Source organism: Pleurodeles waltl, chromosome 4_2 (genome assembly GCF_031143425.1).
Source record: "Pleurodeles waltl isolate 20211129_DDA chromosome 4_2, aPleWal1.hap1.20221129, whole genome shotgun sequence".
NCBI lineage: Eukaryota > Metazoa > Chordata > Amphibia > Caudata > Salamandridae > Pleurodeles > Pleurodeles waltl.
Window position 1 is genome coordinate 3,721,722 of NC_090443.1, and position 22,471 is coordinate 3,744,192.

General features: G+C 46.6%; 1 protein-coding gene and 1 pseudogene across 1 annotated transcript in view; one reads left to right on the forward strand and one right to left on the reverse strand.

Annotated features, from left to right (window-relative positions):
- Nucleotides 1-22,471, forward strand: part of LOC138292030 (tRNA methyltransferase 10 homolog C-like) — a 120,548-nt pseudogene that overhangs the window by 68,449 nt on the left and 29,628 nt on the right.
- The window catches only part of LOC138292031 (resistin-like), a 59,863-nt gene that overhangs the window by 30,053 nt on the left and 7,339 nt on the right, over nt 1-22,471 (reverse strand). Inside the window, exon 3 of the mRNA XM_069230357.1 lies at nt 13,273-13,350. Coding sequence (XP_069086458.1) covers nt 13,273-13,350 — 78 coding nt within the window. The remainder of the gene's footprint in view (nt 1-13,272; nt 13,351-22,471) is intronic.

Consider the following 22,471-nt stretch of genomic DNA (forward strand, 5'->3'; position numbering starts at 1 on the left):
TCTGGTCCTCAGGACTCTTCCCCCCGGGGCAAAAGCCAATTAAAAAGGGCACAGGTGTACAGCCCCTTCCCAGAGCCTTCTTGAGCCCTGTGGACCCCATCACCCATAGACTAATTTAATTTTAAAAAAGGGGAGGGGGCATGCAGCCCTTCTCCTTCTGTCTATTTAGGCCACTGTGACTCTATCCCTCAGGGCCCTACCTTATTTTAAAGAGGAGAGGGGCTACGCAGTCTCCCTCAAATCCTATTTTAGACCCAGGGCCCTCATCAATTAAAGGTGGGTGCCCACTCGGGGTTGCACCCACCAACCAAAACATTAGGTGCCACAGGGGAAGGTAATTATGCTGCTCCCAAAGGGTGAGAGCAATATGTTTTTTTTATTTCCCTATCCGCATCAGTGCAGGCAGGGGAACAGAAGTCTGGTCCTAGACGCAGGAGCATTTTTAAAGCTGGGAGCAGACTTAGGCCCTCATTATGACATTGGTGGTAAATTCCACTTACCGCTACGCTGACTGCCGCCAACTTAGCCGCTGCAGCGGATATCCATTCACCATATCATGACACACCAATCCGTCAGTATTCAGCCACATACACAAATCCGCCACACCAAAGGTCAGTGAAAAACTGGTGGTATCAAAACCCACACCGTTATGCCAACATAACAATGCCCATCACATTATGACCCACGAGTCACCACAGCAGATATTCAATGGTGGTAAACCATTGGTGGTACACACTGACGCGCTAACAATGGATACCCACATACAAAACAACACTACATTGGACGATTCAAATAACACACACCTGACACCCAGACACACACCACCCCTACACACCCACACCACTATAAAACACACACACACATTACCCACAACGCTTTACCATTTCAAACCAATGCCAGCAGAGAGCCATCAAGATAACTGACACAACTGGAGCCACACACTATTCACACCTATAAACCACTCACGCACCCCACATCACACACCCCAACACATTACCCAACACACCTTCACCTACACACCTCACACAACACCCATGGCACCACAAAGACACCCCCGTTTCACAGAGGAGGAGCTAAGGATCATGGTGGAGGGAATTATCAGGGTAGAGCCACAGTTATTTGGAGCACAGGTGCAGCAGATATCTATAGCTAGGAAGATGGAGCTATGGCGGAGAACCGTGGACCGGGTTAACGCTGTGGGACAGCACCCAAGAACTAGGGATGACATCAGGAAGAGGCGGAATGACCTACAGGGGAAGGTACGTTCCATTGCAGCAAGACACCAGGTCACTGTACAGAGGACTAGCAGTGGACTGCAACCTCCTCCCCCACAACTAACAGTATGGGAGGAGCAAGTCATGGCAATCCTGCATTCTGAGGGCCTGGCCGGAGTAGGAGGAGGACTGGACTCTGGTAAGTCAACTCTCCACTACTATCACCCCACTACCTGCATGCCAACACATACCCCCTCACTCCCATCACTCCACTCCATCCCACACACCCCACTATCACATCTCACTCATCCCAATGCAAAGCCCTGCAAAGTCTACTAATGCATGGACACCACTCACAGCCCTGCATGGACAATCATCACTAAAGCATGCACACCTTAGAGAACTAATCATCCCACCATACACCAACGTACACAAATGAAAGCTGCCAGGGCAAATACAACTAAAAAGGGTAAGCCACAGATGCACAATATGTCAGACACAGAAACCATAACACATCATTTACATCCCCCCAGGTATCCCAGCCAATGTCAGCGGGGAAGAAGTGCCAGCAATATCCAGTCCCCCAACTGGAGAGACCCACAGTGATGACAGCAAGTCTGGTCTTCAAGATCTGGATGACCTACCTGGCCTATCAAGACAGCCAGTTACCCAGGCCCAGTCACACACCACCACAGAGCCTCCCCAATGAGGAAACACTACCACAGCACCCACCCAGCGTACCCACACCTCTGTCCCCAGGACAGATCAATCAGCAGTGTGTCCACCTCTACAGGGAGCCCAGGCCACACCTCATACCCAAGACAATCAGGGACCTGGGGTCAGTGGTAGTGTGTCAGGGGGAGGACAGGCCCAGGGAACTGACTCTCCAAGAGGCATTTGCAGAGATCCTGGGAGCCTATCAACATTCCCAGGAAACAATGGGCCAGATCCTGGACAATGTGCAGGAGAACAGGCAGCTGCAGGAGGGACAGTATCAGGGGATCAGGGAGGACCTACAGGCCATTAACAAAACCCTGATCGCCATAGTAGGGGTGTTGGCAGACATGGCCAACATTATGAGGGAGACAGTTTCACAACAGCGGGCCCCTGCCACTAGCAGAACATCTGAACACCCTTCCACCTCCGCTACCGCTAGCGGACAGGAGGCCCCGCCACAGGACTCACAGGCCACAAGCACCCTCCCCCTGCAGAAGTAGAACCACCCCGCAAATGTTCCCTGTGATCCAGACAGAAGCAGAGACACTTGCCAAGATCCCCGCCAGGAAATGAGACTCTCCTGATTGTCACCCTTGTGTCCCACCCTGTCACCCTGTCCACCTTGAACTGCCATTGCTCCCCTTCCTATGTCCCCTTGGACAATGCAGCTGTGCTACAAACAGACTGGAAAAATACCCTGGACTTTCCTCCATCATCACCCCATCCCATTGCACTTAACCCTCTATATTTTATCACTTCAATAGACTCCCTTTGGGAAAAAAGAAGTTTGGAGTATGTCATGCATATCAAATTTGTATTCATTGAAACAGGTACAAACATTGCAAATCAACTGTACATAAAATGAGCATACATTAATGACCTGTAGCTGGCAGCAGTGATCACACCAGGAATATATGTGAGGTCACCAACATCTGCAAAATTAATTGCCAGAGGGAACAGTAAGTGGGCATAGAAGTGGGAAATATCAGCATGCCTGTGCCACAGAATTCAAACAAATGTCTTTGAAATGTGAAGTAACACGGTTCTACCTGTGTCATTGGAAGTATTGTCTGATCACAGATGTTCTGTTGTCCTCATCCTCTGCCTCCTCATCCTCACTGTCCACAGGGTCCACTGTTGGCACACAGCATCTCCAGCCTCCTCCTCCTTCAGGAATGGGACATGGCATCTGAGGGCCAGGTTATGCAACATGCTGCATGCCACCACTATCTGGTAGACCTTTTTGGGTGAGTAGCACAGGGATCCACCTGTCAGATGGAGGCACTGGAACCTGGCCTTCAGGAGGCCAAAGGTCCTTTCAATTATCCTTCTTGTTCTCCCATGGGCCTCATTATAATGTTCTTCTGCCCTTGTTCTGGCATTCCTCACAGGGGTCAGCAGCCATGCTCAATTGGGGTAACCAGAGTAACCTGAAATATTGAGGGACAATATTTAGCCACACACTATCCCATATGGCCTACACCATACCCATACACCAACATATACTGGGTGGGAACCAGAGCTCACCTATTTGCCACACCCTGTTCCTCTGCAGTTGGGCCATCACATTTGGAATGCTTCTATTCCACAGGACAAAGGCATCATGCACTGACCCAGGATACTTAGCATTGACGTGGGAGATGTACTGGTCTGCAAGACACACCATCTGTACATTCATAGAGTGGAAACTCTTCTGATTCCTGAACACCTGTTCATTCTGGCAGGGGAGTCAAATGCAAAATGTCTTCCATCAATTGCTCCAATTATGTTGGGGATATGTCCCATTGCATAGAACTCGGCCTTCACTGTGGCCAAATCATCAACCTGGGGGAAAACAATGTAGCTGCACATGTGTTTAATCAGGGCAGGCAATGCTCTTGTCAGCACTATTGAGAACATTGGCTGTGACATTCCTGCTGCCAAGCCCACTGTCACTTGGAAAGAACCAGTAGCCAGGAAATGGAGAACTGATAGCACAAGAGGGGGGATCCCAGCAGGGTGACGAATAGCAGATATCAGGTCAGGCTCCAATTGCGCACACAGCTCTGTGATTGTGGCCCTGTCCAGTCTATAGGTGAGGATAATGTGCCTGTCCTCCAGTGTTGCCAAGTCCACCAGGGCTCTGTACATGGGGGTATGTCTCCATCTCCTATTCATCCGCAGTGGTAGGAATCTAAGGGACACAAGAGTAAGGAGCCAGTCACAAACTGAACAATGGAGCTACAACAGAACTTTTCATCCTGTAAACTTGTAGTGGGTCAGTGTGATTCGTCCAGTATGTCCTAATATCACCATGACGCATCATTTTTCCAGGGCCAGACTCCCCCCTGAAATGGCGTCCGCCTTTCCTGTGTGGAGGGACAGGTGGAAGTAAGGTTATTCCACTGACGTTGTGCGCTGTTGCGGGAAGCGGTCAGGAACCGCCGTGCAACTCCTCATTGGTTATAATTGGGCCCTATGGGGTACAGTGGCCAATGGTGAAAGTATGCACCGCAGCAGACGTGACCACCGTTTTCTATCTGATTCCTTACTTGCTATCTGACCTTCCACAGGAGAGGACCTACACTGCATGTGCTGCTGTGATCTGTGTCTGGAACCTACCATGGCCCGTGTGATTAGGGAAAGGGCCCAAGCCTTCACTTCAGAGGAGTTGGAGAGACTAGTGGATGGGGTCATACCCCAGTACGGACTGCTGTATGGGCCTCCAGACCAGCGGGTGAGTACACTGTGGGCACGATGCATGTGGCATGAATGCATGGAGTGGTGTGTGTGAAGGCCTTGAGTAAGGAGGGTGGGTGGATGTCCTCTGGGTGGCATACAGGTTGTGTGCTGGGCCATGTGCATGTAAATGGTGATGGAAACAGGTATGGTGGGCCATATGTTTAACAGGCAGGACTGTTTGTCTATATCTATTTTCCTGTGTGCATTGCCTATGCAGGTCAGCGCCCATCAAGAGAAGTGTATATGGCGTGCTGTCGCCAAGGAGGTGCGAACCCTGGGTGTCTATGGCAGGCGGAGCACCCCCTGTCACAAACGGTGGGGGGCCTGAGACGCTGAGCACGAAAAACAGTGGAGGCCCAGATGAGGATGGCCTCCCAACAAGGAAGGGGTGCCCATCAAATCCTGACCCCCTGATGGCCCGCATACTGGAGGTGGCCTATCCTGAGCTGGATGGGCGCTTGAGGGCATCACAGCAGCCACAAGCGAGTGAGTACAGTGCCCATCATTACAACTTACGCATCGTAGGGTGGTATCCGGGTGGGGGATGTGTGTCAGTGGGTGCCCCTATGCCAGGCCTGACATTGCAGCATAGGACCCCTGGTGGCTAGGGTTCAGAAGGGAAAATCTTGCTACCTAGCTCGTAGGCATCCACTACTGGTCAGGGCTGCGTGGGTCCCAGGTGTGCTGCATTTGGCGGTGTGTGTCCCTCTCCATGCCTTGGCCGCCAACTACTTCTCTGGTAGTGCAATGATATATTACGTAGGGCTGTTCCCTGTGTGTGAGGATGCTGTGTACACCAACTGTGGTGTTGTTGCAGCCATTGACCAAGTGTGTCCTTTGTCTCTTTCCCCGGTTTTGTTTTGTCATCCTGTCCTTATGTGCATTAGCATCATCTGGTGGAGGAGAAGAGGCACCGGCGATGGAGGGAGCTGCATCCCACAGGACCCAGGAGGCAGAGTCCACTGACACTGAGGCACCAGTGGGACGGAGGGCGAAGGGAGAACCATGGCGGAGACTGGAGGGGACAGTTCTGACACAGATACCTCCTCTGTGGAAGCGCACTGGTGGTGGCAGACACTTCTGTGTCCACCCCAGCTACAGTTACAGCCACCACCCCGTACAAGCACCGCCCTCCCAGCAGCCCCTCATTGAGTTGCCCGTGCCTGCTCACACAGGAGGGTGAGCATCTCCTTCGCCACAGGCACCTCAGGCCCTGCCCCAGTGTGCCCTGCTGCCCTGAGTGAGGAGGCTATTGACCTCCTGAGATCCATCTCTGTAGGGCAGTCAACAATTGCGAATGCCATCCAGTGGCTGGCAGCCCAGATGCAACAATCTAATGCATTCCTGGAGGGCATTCACACTGGATTGGCCGCCCACCAGAGATTGATCCAGGCTCTGGCCTCCTCTCTGATGGCAGCCACTGTCCCTGTTTCTACTGTCCCCCCTCCAACTTCTACTTCCCAGTGCCATTGTCCTCAACCCCAACCCATCCCAAGCACACAGGCAGATGAGCATGCACACAAGACAACACACAAGAGTGGCACAGGCAAACACAAGCACCACACTTCATCCCACAGGCACTCACACAAACACCATCCAGTTGCAGACACACAACATCCACTATTTCCACTGTCTCCCCCTCCTCCACCACCTCCCACCCAGTTCTGTCCACACTCACCTCACACCTGCATGCACTATATCATTATCCACTACCAGCATCACCACACCAAGCAGAACACACACCTCACTGGCAGACACCTCCACAACAGCCATGCACACGGCCCCTGTGTCCTCTCCCACTGTGTCTGTCCCCCCTCCTAAAGTACACAAACGCAAGCACTCAGACACCCAACAGCCATCCACCTCACAACAGCAAACAAGCCAAGCACCTGCACCCAAAAGCAGCAGACAGACACTTCAAACAACCACTCCCTCATCCTTCACTCCCATTCCTTCTCCCTCTTCCTGCCCCAATGTCCCTAAAAAACTGTTCCTATCCACCATTGCCCTCTTCCCTCCCTCTCCCCCCAACCTGCACTTATGGGCAGGGTAGGAAGAACTAAGCCAAGCACCTCAACCACACAGTCCACGGGCCCAATCGTCACCACACCCACTTGAGGTGAAAAGGGATCCAGGCCACATGTCATGAAGGTGAAGGAGCCTGCACCAGGCAGCCTAAAGGGAAAGGAGCCTGCCCCAGCAGCCAGGAAGGCCAAGGAGCCTGCACCAGCAGGCAAGAAGGGAAAGGAGCCTGCCCCAGCAGCGAGGAAGACCAAGGAGCATTCACCAGCAGGCAAGAAGGGAAAGGAGCCTGCCCCAGCAGGCAGGAAGACCAAGGAGCCTGCACAAGCAGGCAGGAAGTCCAAGGAACCTGCACCAGCAGGCACGAAGACCAAGGGGCCTGGGCCAGGAACTGTGTCAGAGCCCCCCCCAACAACCATAGTTGTGCAGCCGTCTGAGGTTGCAGGGGATGAGCAGGAGCCACTCCCCACCAGCAGCACCCCCACTATGCAGCCATCCAAGGTTGCAGGGGATAGGCAGGAGCCTCCCCTCACCAGCAGCACCACCACCAGGATCAAGCACAGGGCATGATGCCCCCTCCAGAACCAGTGGTTATGACACTCACCTGAAAGACTGTGGCCTCGCACTCCCCACTTGTTACATCTCCCGGCTGAGGTCCCCCCGTCCTCTGCCCCCCTGAGGTGTCTGTCTATTTACCAAATTATTCCCCTGCAGTGTTCTCTCTGTGTTGACGCAGGTGACATGTGTGGCCTTGGACTTTGCCCTGTGGGCATGTGGCCTACGAACGTTGTGGACTGGGCTGTGTCCCTTTTTCTGTACATATGTATATATATGTGTTATCTTGCCTAACTTAATTTTCATACTGTTTTGATCGCATTACATTCACTTTTGATAATTTGTTTTGTCTTTGCATTATTCAGCCGAGTGACGGGGTAAAATTGTTTTTATAATGCATCTGGTTGTATGTATGGTGTGTGTGTGTGGGGGGGTGTGTGTGTGTCACTCTTTTTCCTCCCCCTTCCCTTGTGTGCTAGGCGTCTGTACTCACTGTCGTCATCTCCGCTGGCGTTGGTATTCGTGGTGGAACAGAACGTAGAAGATCATCGCGAAGACATGCAGTTCAGGTTCCATGGCGGCGTGGTTCTTCCCTGTGTCTCCAATGGTGAGTCCTCTCCCTTCTGAGCTCTGTTTCTGCCAGGCTTTTGATGTCATTGGTACCGCCCCGGAAAAGGTGGCAGTTTGGCATGTCATAATATGGTGGGCGGAACATTGACTTCTGCCTGGCTGTAGGCGGCTATCGATGTGGTGGCTTTTGTTTCTGCCATGGCAGTCGGTATGGTACATTGGCTATCTATCGGAGATCTTTCAGCCATGGTCATAATTTGGTGGTAGTTACCTCCAGCCTGTTGGTGGTATTACCACCACTTTATCACCGACCAACAGGGTCGTAATGAGGCAACAGTGACTTTACTTAGCTGCACATCCCTTCCGTTCTCCTTCAAATCAAGTTACACATGATTGTGGTGCTCAAACACTATAACACATCTGTTGCCAACATGTGTAAACTGGAATTGGAAATCCAAACCAGATAATCGTAAAACAAAATGGAATAGGGCAGCACACCAAGAGGTGGGAATAGAATGATTGAATTGAGAAAAAATGAGGCAAGATGGATAATCAGACTAAAATCTATAGAATTAGGTATGAACATAGATGATTAAATGTACCACTTTCTGTAATTGAATATCATAAAACACAGATGTATGATAGGGTAGATGAAAATATGATTGATACGATCAACAAGTGGAGGCCCATAATAAATATAAGGAATTATACTTGAATGATCGACAGTAATTCGGGATGTTTAGAGTAACTTAAATTTATATAGAGATAATATGATATGTGAAACAAGTTTGAACAATATTATTACTCTCTTATATTGACTGATTAGGGATCTTTGAAGGTTACTATCTCTTTTAGATACACAAGGGTGAATTTCTAACTCATCTTTTCTTTTTCAATTACTAATTATGACTGAGATTAAGTACAACTTAATTCTATATATACTGACCACTATAGAAGGAGTAATTGGTTTCCAGGATATCTAACATAAAGATAAGTAATACTATTTTGAGAAATGGGTGAACATTCCAAAAGGATAGTTGGTGGATACTGTGATTATTATCAGATCTGGCCTTTACAATACAGCGACCGCTTTGAGCGGTAGTACCATTTGATTTTAATTGGGATAGAAGGCACTAAAGGATTATATTAGCTTAAGTTTTAGGGAATAGGTGCAACATGTGGAGGATTGATGTTCTTGTCTCTTTGGCAAGTATGCAGTATAATGGATATTTTCATACCAATCAAATGGATAGATGATCTTGACAATGAGTTTGTGCCTCCAACACGATGGCCACCACTTTGACTCTGAAATTGTTTTTTTTTTTTTTTTTGCTGAATGGAAATTATATGAGTTGTCTTCCAATCGGATGGCACCCCCTTTAAATGGGCTTGATGTATATGATCCGAGTTTTCTTGCGCACATTTAATATACTATGTGGGGTCCCGAGTAGCTTTACGAATACACAGGTAAGAATATTGTTTGAGAATATAAATGGATTGTTTGTGATCGCTTGGATCAAATATCATGGTATGATTTTCAATTTGGATATGAATTTTAAATTTAATTAAATGAAGGTTCTCGATCTTTATCGTACTAATCAAATGGATAAATTATTTTGACAATGAACTTGTGCCTCTTCCAAGAAGGCCATTGCCTTGACGTTAAAATTGTCTGAGATCTTTGTCGAACGGAAATTATTTGAGCTGTGTTCTGATTGGACTGTATACCCTTTAAATGGGTTTGACACAATGGATCCATGTTTGCTTGCATGTACTTTACACACTATGTGGGGTCCTGAATAGAATTGCGAAAACACAGGTAAGAATACCATTAGTGAATATAAATGAATGGGAAAGAGTGTTTATCCTCCTTCCAGTTTGATTAAAGAGTTGCTATTTAAGGCGCAAGTGCATTAATGCGTACTTTACAGGATCGTTCCCAAAATGTTTTTTCTCTTATGATGGGTTTTCTACACTTCTGACTGGGGCTGATAAGACCATTTATGTTTGTTGGTGTGTGTTGGGTACATTAAGTAGCGTTGTTTATACATAGTTACATACCTGTGGATATGTACATCGCCACAGGGATAAGATGATATTGCAACTGTGACACATAGCAGGGACTCATACAGAATATTGATTTATATATATGATCTTGAATGTTTTGGTTTGTGACATCTAAATATATTGGGCCAATTTATATGTGATAGACATGGATAGGCTGAATATATAATGGATGAATGTGTCAGTATAAATTGAGTTAATACTTACAATCTTTAGTACTTCGCTGTAATGTGGACTTGGAATCTTTTTTTCTGTACCATCCAGCTACGCTTAAACAAAGCACTTACAGAGTATTGGTTATTGAAACTTGGGGACTCCATCTTGGATGGCCAGAACTGAACGTCGTGTGTGATTGAAACTTTACATTATAAATTCTGAGAAAATAATTAAAGTTGGTCTACTTGTAGTCTGCGGGCACTCATTTTCTAATGTATATGGATGGAGATATGTGGTCTACTGATGAACTCTCTGCTTCCTTTCTTAATGTTGAATTTTTTGGGACTAAGATGTATTTAGGAACAGGAATAAGGTACACCCAGTACTGGAGTTTGTATTGCATGGGACACTATTTTCTCATTCTAATCTTAATTTCTCACTCCTGTATAATAATAAAGCATGTTTTATGGAATATGGTAATACTGTGGGTTTCTTCTTAAATTCTGTATTTATGTTTGGAACGGATTTTGGGTGTTGGAACACTATTTGTTATGCGGTGTCATTTATAGGTATTTAGAAAATTGTGTTTTTGGAACATATGGTGTTCTTTGGATGATGGCTTAAACAAAGTTTTTTACACTTGGTGTTTTTATCATTGGAATTTTTTGTAATAATTTGAGAATCAATGAATATATAGAACAGATTGTGTAATCAGCCTTAAGAAAGTCCTGGAATGGGACAACACACGTGTCGGCTGAAGTCTACATCTATTTGCTGAAAATATACAAAGATTGAAATATCTGCAATTGCAACCCTTGTTGAATGAGATTTTATGTGAATTTAATTGTTTCTCAAATTGTCCATAATTATGTAAATGTATGAAATTATATAAATCATGAATGTGAATATTTATAAATGTGTTTGCTAATGGAATCAGTAACGATAATAAGTACCAGGACAATATACACCCATATATCTTTCTTTTTTTCATCCTCATGTTAAATCTGTGTAGCTAATGTAATTACTCATGTGATTATTACAAATGGTGTGCTCCACTATTCCGTTTTGTTTTTCATAATGAGGGCCTTAGTGTTTGCTCCGGTTTGGCAGGAGGTTCGAAAATGCTCCTGCAAGATGGGAGCAAAAATATGTTTCCCTACCTGCAGTACTGCGGCAGGGAAACTACTGTGTCCCAGGAGTGGGCTCCCTGGGACACACTAAATGAGCCAGCCCCAGGGGAAGGAGTTCCCTAGACCATTAAAGACTCAGGGAGGGATGGGGGGGGGTCACACCGCCCCCTCCCTTTAAATTTAAGTTATGGCCCTGGGGGATGTGGTACCTAGGGACTTTTTGAGTCCTCCCTCTTCTTAATGAATACATTGGTTCCTAGGTGGGGTCTCTAGAGCTGAAAACGGCTGAGGGAAGGGGGCCACATTCCTCCTCCCTTAAATAATTACATTGAGCGTCGGGAGATGGGGTCCCTGGGACAGAACTAAATGGGCAGGAGAGGGAGGCCTACTGACCCTCTAAACTCACTGTCAGTTCTTAGTTTGGTTTGCCTACAGACAGCTAAACACTGTTTGGTAGGCCAGACCTAAAAATGATATTATTGTAAAAGATATTTTTTTTAAGTGAGGGTTGAAAAAGATTGTTTTGGAAAGCAATGTTATCATACGGAACAACTGGATCATGGATGCAGTAACTGTTGTTTTTAAGAACTGATTCATTGTGGCATTGCCTCAGGGATACAGATCGACTCTGGCTACATAACTCAATAGCTTGGCTCAATGATAATCAGGCACTTCAAAGAATAGAGGTGTCATAGGATTACAAGATGATAAAGAGCATCTCATCTGCACGAATGCATGGAATTGTAGCACTGGTAGAGGAACGTAGATGCCTCTAGACCTTGTTATTTATAGGATTGGCACACCTATTCAGTGTACACCGGGACCTCAGGGTCTCAATGGAGGTATGAGGTTGGAATAAAAACACAGGGACTATCAAGTGCCTGAATGATGGTCTTAAGGCTCTAGCAAAGACATTCAATCCTTTCCGTTTTAGCAATAAGCTGCATTGCGGATGGCACACGAACATATGGACATTCACATCCTTGATGGGATGGCTTGAAGTCTGCCATAGAGACTTAAACATTTCCCATGCTTCAGTTCCAAAAGGGAATCTACATCTAGGGGGCAGAGATATTTCCTGATCCTTGCCCATGCATTCAGCAATTAGCCCAGTTGACTATGAACAGAAACCAGGCGTGAAATGAGTAATCAATCTGCTAAGAAGCTTTTGAGAACCGCAACACTTTTCACACAAGTTACCAATGAAAAAGCAAGATGAACTCTTGGCTTCTGTCTTATTCTATAAAACTTATCCAGAGATCAAGACTTAAGTCCATGAAAGTGATTTTTTTCCCCAAAGGAATGGCCCAAAGATAAGGGCCACTGGAAAGGCACTCGTTATAATCCTGTGGACTGATAGTGAGTGCTACCATCCATGCTACTTACTGAGCTAGCATCCTTTGCAAGTCTACTTCTCTAGCCTTGTCTGCTAGCCTCCTTTACTCGCACGCTCTGCTCTTTTTGTCAGCTAACTCTTGTCTGTTTGCATTCTGCCCCAGCGCACTCTGTAAACCTCTTTAACTAGCCCCCTCTGCTAGCCTCCTCTAGCTGGTTCTTCTCTATTATTATAACCCCACCTGCAAGCCTCCTTTTCTATGCTCCTCTACTAGTCCCATTTCTAGTCACCTCCACTACGCTCTCCTGCTAGGATATTTTACTAGCCTTATCTTGCAGTGTCTCTACTAGATCCCTCTTCTGGCCACCTTTTCTAGCCTTCTCTGCAAAACTGCTCTTTTAGCCTTCACTGCTGACTTCCTCTGCAATCCACCTCTGCTCTACTATTTACCTTCTTCTTAAATGGTAGCTTTAGTGCTAGCGTATTCGGCAACATTTGTATTCTAACTTCCTCTGCTAGCCTTCCTTACCAGCCTCCTCTGCTAGCCTTACTTACCAGCCTCCTCTGCTAGCCTCTTCTGAGAGAAGAGGCTGGAACTAATAGGCTGAGGAGGAATGCCGCCTTCTCTAGGAGTAAGTACTGTTATTGTCAACAGGAAAGCCCTGGGATCTTGGTCAGGATGCTAGTGTTCTGGGCCATTAGTGTACTCTGTGAAGTGGAAGGACCCAGGGGTACAACCCCGGCATGTGGCAAGTAAATGCTTCAGAAACAAAGTGTGACTTCTCACCTGAAGGGCAGGATGCCAGGGCTCCACGGGCATTGACTTCCATACATTCTGTTTTGGCTTGTTCCAAAACGGTAGACGCTAAAATTAAACACATGATACACATTTGAATCGCAGAAGATCATCTTTAACTCTGCAGAGCAAAGTGGATAGGTGAGGGTGAGGGGGCAGTGTAGGAAACATTCAGGAAGAGTGCATATAGGTGGTGATCGGGCGGAAGTGTGAGAAGATGTGTACAGGATCAAGGGTGTATTTAAGGATATTTAAGGAGAGTGCAGGACAACCCATCTGTGTACCAGGGACGGACCTTCAGTGTGTGTGCTGGGGGTCAGTGCCCCGCCAGACAAGTACGAGGGAGAGGGGGGCTGAAAGGTTGGTCTGCTGCTCTCCCACTGGTGAGTCTGGCACCATTAAATCAGTGGTGCGTTGAACAGGCATGCATTGGAATGTGAGAGTGAGGTGATATATTTCGTCCCAGACCCACACGTCCAGTGTGTGTGTGTGTGTGTGTGGGCGCGCGCGCGCGCGCGCACAAGAAGCAGCAAATAAGTCAGGCAGTCACTGACTAACATGTCAATATATTTGCCTGAGCATATATTTGAGTACAACGTTGCGGATCTTGCCTCTCCCTCTTCTCATTGGCTGACATCTTTACATGGCAGCCAATGAGTGGAGAAGACGGGATCAGGGAGGGGCTGAGTACGAATAATCCATTGCCTGCCTCTCCTCACACTGCCGGCTACGGGAATACATGTGGGAAGCATGCGTGCAGGTGTTTGAGTGAGGATTTGTGAAACTGTGTGTGAGAATGAGCATGGACTAACATATCTGCCTGCCCGGCAGCTCGCTGGATAGCCCCAGGCTAAGGAAATATAGGAGACTAGGAAGGCCTTAATTACATTCGGCAGGGGGTGGGGGGTATACTTGGCGTTACACCTCTGCTCCCTGTAGGTGCACTTTTCTGTTTTTTTATATATGTTTAAGATTACTGTATAGTTGTGGAAGTGGGCATAGGAGCTGGTGATAGCGCAACAGTGCACTTTTCTCCGGCATGTCATGTCCTAGACATAATGCATCTATTATGGGCAGTCCTTGAGACAATCTGGCTGACACAGACATAGTACTGGTCAATCAATTACATCCTTTGACCATTCATTGCGACATTCCGCTATGGCAGGCATGCTAGGGATTCATCCATGACATCCATCCTATAAAATCAACTATTTTGTCAACATTTTCACGGTGTTTGGGAGAAGGTGAACCTTACCTTCCCTGTGGCGGGTTAGGCTTGCCTGGCATATAACAAACAAAAGTATTAGAATATTTCATAATTCAATATTGCCCTTTCTGAAGCTTTGTTTAAAAAAAAAAAAAAAAATTGGGAAAATGATTCTGTACAATGCACCATTCGTCCCTGTGGCTTTCTAAATGCCCCCTCCCTAATTTGGTCCCACCTACTTTCAAAGTTCCCCAGCTATCACTGGTGTGTAGGAGCCGAACATAGTCCGCCTGCCGGAAACAGTTTAAAGGTGGTATGTCTGCTGCACAAGTACTAGATGTAGTGGGGAAGGAGTAAACTGAAGATATTTTTTTGGCTGAGGATGGAAATCTGATGATGTGCACTGCCGCAGGCATGCTTGAGTACGTGCAGGGGGTGTTGATGTGTGTGCATGGTATGGCAAGGTGCGTGAGAGTAGTGATGTTGCATCACTGAGTGCAATGTAGTCGGATGATTGAGTACAGGGCCGGTAAAGAGTGAATGCAGCATGGATGAAGAAAGGGTGGGGGGGGGGGGGGGGGGTAAAGGCCTGCATGGACAAGGTACGAGTGGATGAACGAAGGAAGATAGATAATTTAAGGGTTAAAACACGGAGGGTAACGTATGTGCATTGCGCGTGGAGTGCTGACTGCTGTGAGCCTGGTGTTTTATGAGAAAGATGTGGCAAAAGCTGTTGTTGAGATGAACGATGCCTTAATGTGTAATTTGCATTTGTAAAGTGCTAGCAATAGGATAGTATGTACTTGTACTGTCTGCATGAGGGTGGCCAGCTTAGATATCTGCGGACCGGACCCATTTCATGATACCCATAAACGATCTGCATAAAATAAATGTGCATGCAATGAATCTAAATCGAAAATGTGTACATGATCAGTAATTATCCTACGAATCTTGAAAGGACTCGGTCCCTAGGGACCCATGTTGGAATAATTGACAGCCAAGATGTGCCAGCAAAGAATATGTTGGTAAGTTTGCCTTGGGTATCTGCCAGTTATCCAAATGGAATTAAAACTGGTGTTTGACAAAATGTATAAACCATAAAGTGTGTAGTATTCGCCAATGGAAATGCTCTTTGGTGCAACAGTGTTGTGTGGAAAGCGGCTTGCAATGCCAGCATAGAGCTGAAACCTTTCTGCACTTCCTTATTCTGAAATCAGCTGTAGAGCAGGTCACAACGGAGCAGCCAAGGCCCCTTCCAGTTGGACAGAGCAGAATCAATGTGTTGACACACTTGCAACGCCTCCATCTAATGGGTGGACGTAGTTCTTATGCTGAGGGGTTGAGGGGTTGTTGTCTCATCAGTGAAATCTTCATCCGAGAAATGTAATGACCACTATTGAAATAAGCCGGACCTACGAGGTGGTTATTTCTGTATTCACCGTGACTGGTGTGATGGAGAGAGTGGACCTTCACTGTGGTTGATGAGTGGAAAGGTAGGATCTTTAGTTACTACTGCTTTAAAGGTTGTTGATACTAATGCTGTAGAGGAATAGCCTAACATTCCCCCTGTTTACTCCTCCTCGTCATGGTCCTCAACTATGTGGTTTAACACTCCCAAGAAATACTTAAGAACAAGCAAATAGTTTAATATGCATTTAACTTCACATCTCCTCCAGTCAAGGAATGAAATGGCAGTCAGCCAAAATACTTTCTGTAAAAGTCTTGTTTCTGCAGGGAATGTTGAGATTTGTATCTTTCGACAATATCTCCCTCCCTAGCACTGTCGGTGACTTGGTCTATGTATAGAGTCCTACAACTCCGGCTCTTGGATGTGGGTATTCTGTCCACGAAAGTCTTAAATGTGCTAACACAACTGCACCTTTACCACATTCACCTCCCCCACCCAGCCCTATGTGGTCGCCGCAACCATACACTACTTTTTATGTGAGGGTCCGGGCACTTGCATACAGCTATGAGCTGCAGCAGAGCTGGCGTATTGTTGGGGAAAACATTTCTGAGAGTGGGGCCTGGAAGTTACCATGCCTTGGGCACTTTTTGCCCAATCATCAGTCTATAGAGGTGAACGCATTCATCAGGAAAGTTTCTCTTTCAGTGTTTTTTTTAATGGTGACCTGCACCAAATTCCACCTAAAAGCTCTCGTCCTGTATGTCTTGGAGAATTTGCTTTCAGCATCTCAGAATAACAATTGCCTCATCCCAGTGCCTCCTTTCTTGAGGATGCTTCTCTTGTGGTGGCTAGTGAAATCTGATTTCTGTGAGAGTCAGAACTCAACTTTCCTCATACTCTAAGCACGAAATGGATCCGAGAAACAGCAAATGTGGGGCCACACTGGTGTTCATCCAGTGGACTGGCACATCTTCAAACTTAGGGAGCTGAAGACAGTTTGGATGGCAACGCAGTCCTGTCCTGTGCAGAGCCAGATGAAGAACCTTCTTGCTCAAACGGGCAACCAGGTGAAAAATTCATACATCAATTAGAAAGGCACAAGATGAGTGACCTGTGTGGATACTCATTTGCATTCCATTTTAGCTTCTAATCTCTTTGAGAATGTAAAAGGCAGATGATATGAATTGAATGTTTCTATCCTCGGTCGACTTCCATCTCCATCAGTAGAGCAAGAGACTGCTTGGGTTCAATGGATGGATAGATGCCTCCAGCCTTGACATTCCACTGTCTGGATTTTGCTTAAGAACAGTGCTTGATTTGTAAAAGAATAAGTTCAAGCATCCAATGTTTTGCAGAGAAGCGTGCAACAGTGAATACCAGGAATGCTGAATACCAAAGCTGTGTAGTACTGATTCCACCCCATGCCTCTTTCATCCACCATCAGGCACTCTGCTGGTTTTTCTCCCTCTCAGATTCTTTTTCATCATGGAGCTGGGGATGTTAATTCAGTGGGGGTTCCTTACAGTTGTCTAGCCACCCTTAAACCTAACGCTTGGTGCATAAAAACCTCATTGGAAGACTTTTTACTTCTAATGTGAGGCTTGCTATCTTTCTCCTCCTGTGTGTGACTATTTGAGTATTATGGACCTTAACTGAGGTTGGCTTGAGTTAGGCTCCACCAAGTCTTTGTGTGCCCTGCTGATAGCCCTCGAGTTGTTAACAGAGCATCCGTGGTGTTTGTTCTCTACGGAATGGCTCGTCTCTTGTCTAATGAACAGTTGTGAGTTGGACTCTCCAAGGTCTTGTCCAGTGATTCCTTATTTAGATCCTTCAATGTGTTTTTTTCTGGGCCTGATTAGTGCTCACTTTGAGGCACTGCAGGAGGGTTGTCTTAAATTGCTGCCTTTCTGGTGACCTTAAATTCACCCAAATACCCAGGTAAGCTTGGAGCCTCTCTGTGTTGGGAACCTTATTTGGGGATCCCCAGTGAAGGGCTGGTGCGCTGGCTTTCCACCTTTCGGTGTCCGGTCTCTGCCGTTTTACCTCCCACAGCATATACTGATGCCTATTCTAGCTCCGAAGAGCTCTTTACGGTGTACTTGGCTTTGAGCGAAGCATTCTGTAAGAGAATACTCTTTTTCTCACAGTCTGGGTCTTATAGGTGGCAACCTTTCAATGTCCATAATCACTGGCTTGCCCGTTCAGCAGCTGTTGTGACCTTTGCTGGTTCTGAGGTTCTGTTCAGCGCAGTTCCACCAGGGGGTGGTAGGTAGCTACTTGGGCATCTCATCACACCTATGGTTCACATCATAAATTGGATGTGTCTGCTGCTTCCTCTGGGACTGCTTTAGACTTATAATGGCTTTCTCTTCATCTGCGTGGGTAGTTTATTTTTTTGAGAGCCTGAAATTATGATGTTGTTCTCTGACCTGTATGAAACATTTTGTGAGCTGCAAAGCATTTCTTGGCTTTGTGTGTCTGTGTTATCTAGACACCGACTTTCTGCATCCTTTACCCTCATTATTGAGGGCTGTGAGGAGGATGAGTGGAGGATGGGTTAATAGTCAGCTTACAGACTGGTAATTTTCACTGCACCAAGTGCAGCCCTTGCTCATCTGAGTCCTGTGATGCTCTTACCAAACTAGGGGTCATATGTACGAACACATTTTCCCATTGACACAGAATGGGAAAAACCCTTTGCTACATCTGGCCCTAGGAGAGGTCGTGTGTCCAGAGGTCATATCTTAGGGGTTTGTTATGGACAAGAAGTATGATGGGCGGAAGTCCCTGCTAATGGCAGGCTATAGGAAGCTGGATCTCTATATAGTGTACTAAAGAGAAGTACACTGTGCAGAGAATCCAGTGGATCCCCAAAGTTGTGCAGAGGCAGAAATCGATAGGTCTAGAGCTCTATTTGTGGTAGTGTGGGCGAGCAGCTAGGCTTATCAAGGAGTTGTGTTAAGCATGTGTTGTACTCACAGAGGCAGTAAATGAGACACACACTCAAAGAATAAACCCAAGACAAATTTAGAAAAATAGCAGTTGCTTTTATATATGCTTTGAGCCAACAAATTTGTTATAAGGTAAGCAGCTTTTAAATTAAAGATACTTTGCTGTTTCAAAAATCAACAGTGCAATTTTCAGAGTTCTTCAATGTTAACCTATAGGGGGAAAACAATGATGCAGGTAAGTACGTGACTTACGGTCCCAGTCTTCAGGGCATTAGGCTAGCACCTGGCAAGGTTCAGGTCGGTACCAAGGGTGCACCCACAGCGACACAGGGCGGCTGGGTGCAGAGGTCAAAGTTGGAGTTGGTGCCCAATGTTAATCAATGGAGGCTGGGGGGGGGGGATATAATATGCTGCTCATAGATAAGTGCCAGCAGTGGCAGAGATTGGTCTTTGGGGGTTGAGGTGAGCACCGGGGGTGAGGGGGGTTGGTACAAGTCAGAACCAAACTTACACCATCAGGGGTGGCTGGGTGCAGAGTGACAACACAGCGTCAGGCAGCAAATGTTATCTAATGAGACGGGGATATCTGTGCAGGCAGGTCGTGGTCACGGGTAGCTCTCAAATTTAGGCTGCAGGCGTTGCTGGGGAGTCCAGCAGCGGTCAGCCCATGGTGGACTCTTGGTTGGAAGCTCTGGGGAACCTTCACTGGACATGTCTGGTTCTTCTTAAGTTGCAGGAATCTGATTCTGAGGTTTAGAGTTACCCCCTAAATACTGAATTTAGGGGCATTACAGGGAGTGCCAGGTGGTAGCCTATCGCCTACTCACCTTTAGGGTGACTACACTCTTTCTATGACCAATTCCTTTGGGACGTGGCATACCCCTAACCCTCTTGGCCTAATTCCTTCCATTCAAGATGGAGGAATTTAAAAAGTAGTGTCCCACTTCAGATCGTCCACCACAGGGGTGGGACTGGCATGGAGTGGATACTACTACTAATTTACTCAATTTTCCCGCCAGTCCTGCCACCAAAAGTGGGGTCTGGAACTGGGGGTCGACCTCCTCCACCATTTGGTGAATCCTGGCTCGCATTTCAAAGGTGGCAAGACCTTTGAAACTCCCAGCCGTGGAATGTCTATTCTGCCTGGGAGAGGAGGTCACACCTCTGTCCTAGCAGGCCTTTGTTCTGAGCCCTCAAGAGCATTGGTTCTCACCTCAGGGGGCCAGAACTTTCTCTAAGATGGCTGTACTGGTTTTGACCAGTCAGTGCCCACGTTAGGAGTTTTGCAGGGGGCCCCCCTAAGTTGCCCCCAGAGTGCATGTATTAATAAATCCATCACTGGATTCTGTGCTGGAGCTCTCAGTGGCCTTCCTTTAGCACCCCATGCCCTAGATAAAAGGGGACCATTTAATAGGGATTTACAGTAGCAACTAAAGGTTTGCCAATTGGAAAAACTACTGTGCAGTTTTGAAGAAAGAGATCTGGCACTGATGACCTGTTTAGCAGGGATCCAGTGCACTTTCTGTCAAAACTGCACCAGAATTCAGGTAAAATGTTGGGGGATGACCATATCAAAATAGGCACTTTCCTACGTGAGGTGGAGTTTCGTTTGTTTTAAACTACCTGCTTGTCATTGAACCTGTGTTGGAAGTTATTGAGGACTGTGATGAGGAAGATTAGATTTTGGTGTAATGAAGTTTACCAGTAAGTAACCTGGGCATTACCTCTGTGCAGTTACCGCTATTTGATTTATATATTTTATTATACTTATTTAATTGTTGAGTGCTAACATTCTCCAGGAGGCATAATGGCGCTGGAAACCTGCAAAAAGCAGATTACTAACCATGTACATTATCAGGCCATCAATAAGGAAAATAACTAACAGTATGGGATACTCTTTCAAAATGTGATGGGAATCCCATCCACCATATTACAATTGTCATAGGCTAAAATGCAGTTGTAATACTGTGAACGGCCACCTGTTCTCTAAAAAAGATCTCCGTTTGCAAAGCCTTCCTGAAATGGAAAAGGGAAGTTTGAGATTGTCAAGACAGCATTCCAGTGTTGTGCAGCAGCTACCGTGAAGACCTTCCCTCCAATGCAGCTGTGGCACACCATGGCAACAGACACTAAGAAAGGGTAGTTGACCAAAGACTCCAATTTTGAGGTAAAGGTGCGATATCAGAACTGAAAAGAGACCTGTGAGCTGATGAAAGAAATTTAAACAAAACTGTTTGTTTGGGAGCCAATGAGGTATACCAAGAGCCAATGAAATAGAGGTGCATCTCGTAAGGTTGTGACTAACCTTTGATTGAAAATCAAGTTAGATGGCCTTACAATAATACAACCGTACAGAAATTAAAGCATTAAGAATCTGATTTTTGTGGGGAAAAAAGAAAATACACGAATCATCCTTTTTATGGTGTTTGTATATGGTGTGTGAACATGATTACAATAACTCGAAGCTCCTTCTCTTGTGCTATGCTGAAGAGTGAGAATGCCAGCTGTTGGCACTCGTGATCTATAGAGAGATTTGGTATGGAGCACCACAAGCTAGGGTAAGGTGGCAGCGCTAGGTACCAAGTGAAGGTATGAACATCTCCACCCAGTAGAGGAAACGTGGGTGCTTTTGGTTCACAATAATGGTTGAGTGCAGTAAATATGGATGGGTGAATGTAGTGTGTATGAATGTGTGAGTATGCATGGATGAGGCCGGGCGCATGGGTGGGTGATTGCAGTGAGTGTGGATGGGTACTTACAGTCAGTGTTGATGCAGAGGTACAGTGAATGTGAATGAGTAGGTGTAGTGAGAGTGGATGATGAGTGGAGGAACAGTGACTGTTGGAATGCAGTGAGGGTGAATGAGTGAATGTGGATAGTTGGGTGCAATAAGTGTGGATAGGTGAGCCCAGAGAGTCTGAAGCGTCGGGGTAGTGATGGTTTCGGTGGATGCAGTGGCAATGAACGAGTAAGTGCAGGTTGTATGTGGGTGGGTTAGTGCACTGGGTGTTGAGGAGTGAGGGAAGTGATGGTTGGGTGGATGCATGGACAAGGTGCACGTGTCATCCAAATGAATGAGTAGATTCAGTGTGTGTGGATGAGGGAGTGCAGTTCATTTAGTTGGGCATGTGCAGTGAGGGTGCATGGGTGAGGGTGGATAAGTTCAGTCCAAGAGAAGAGTGGGTGCACAGATGGTGTAAAATGGGTCATGTGAAGATCAATTGGTGGCTTTAGTGAGTGTGGCTAAGTGAGGGCCGTGAAGGTGAATGGGTGAATACAGTGAGTGTAGCTGGTTAGTGCATTTAAGGTCAGTTAACAGAGTGGTAATTTTAGCAGTGTCTGTTATCAAGCTTGTTCTACCTGTGCGGGACATTAGGCGTGTTTATATTGCTTCAGGTGTTCAATAAGTGTCTGGTATAGTGGTAAAAGGTCATCCATACTTTCTCCAGAGGTGAGGCCACGGAGGGCCCATGGCTCGGAGATCACTGTGTGCATCATGCTAAGAATTTTGTTACAAGTACATGTTCAAGATGTGTCTCTCTGGAACCCTTAGGGAAACTATTAGGAATGCAGGTTGATACGGGCCTCTCGGGGCACCAACTAGCCATGAGGTATGAGGATTGA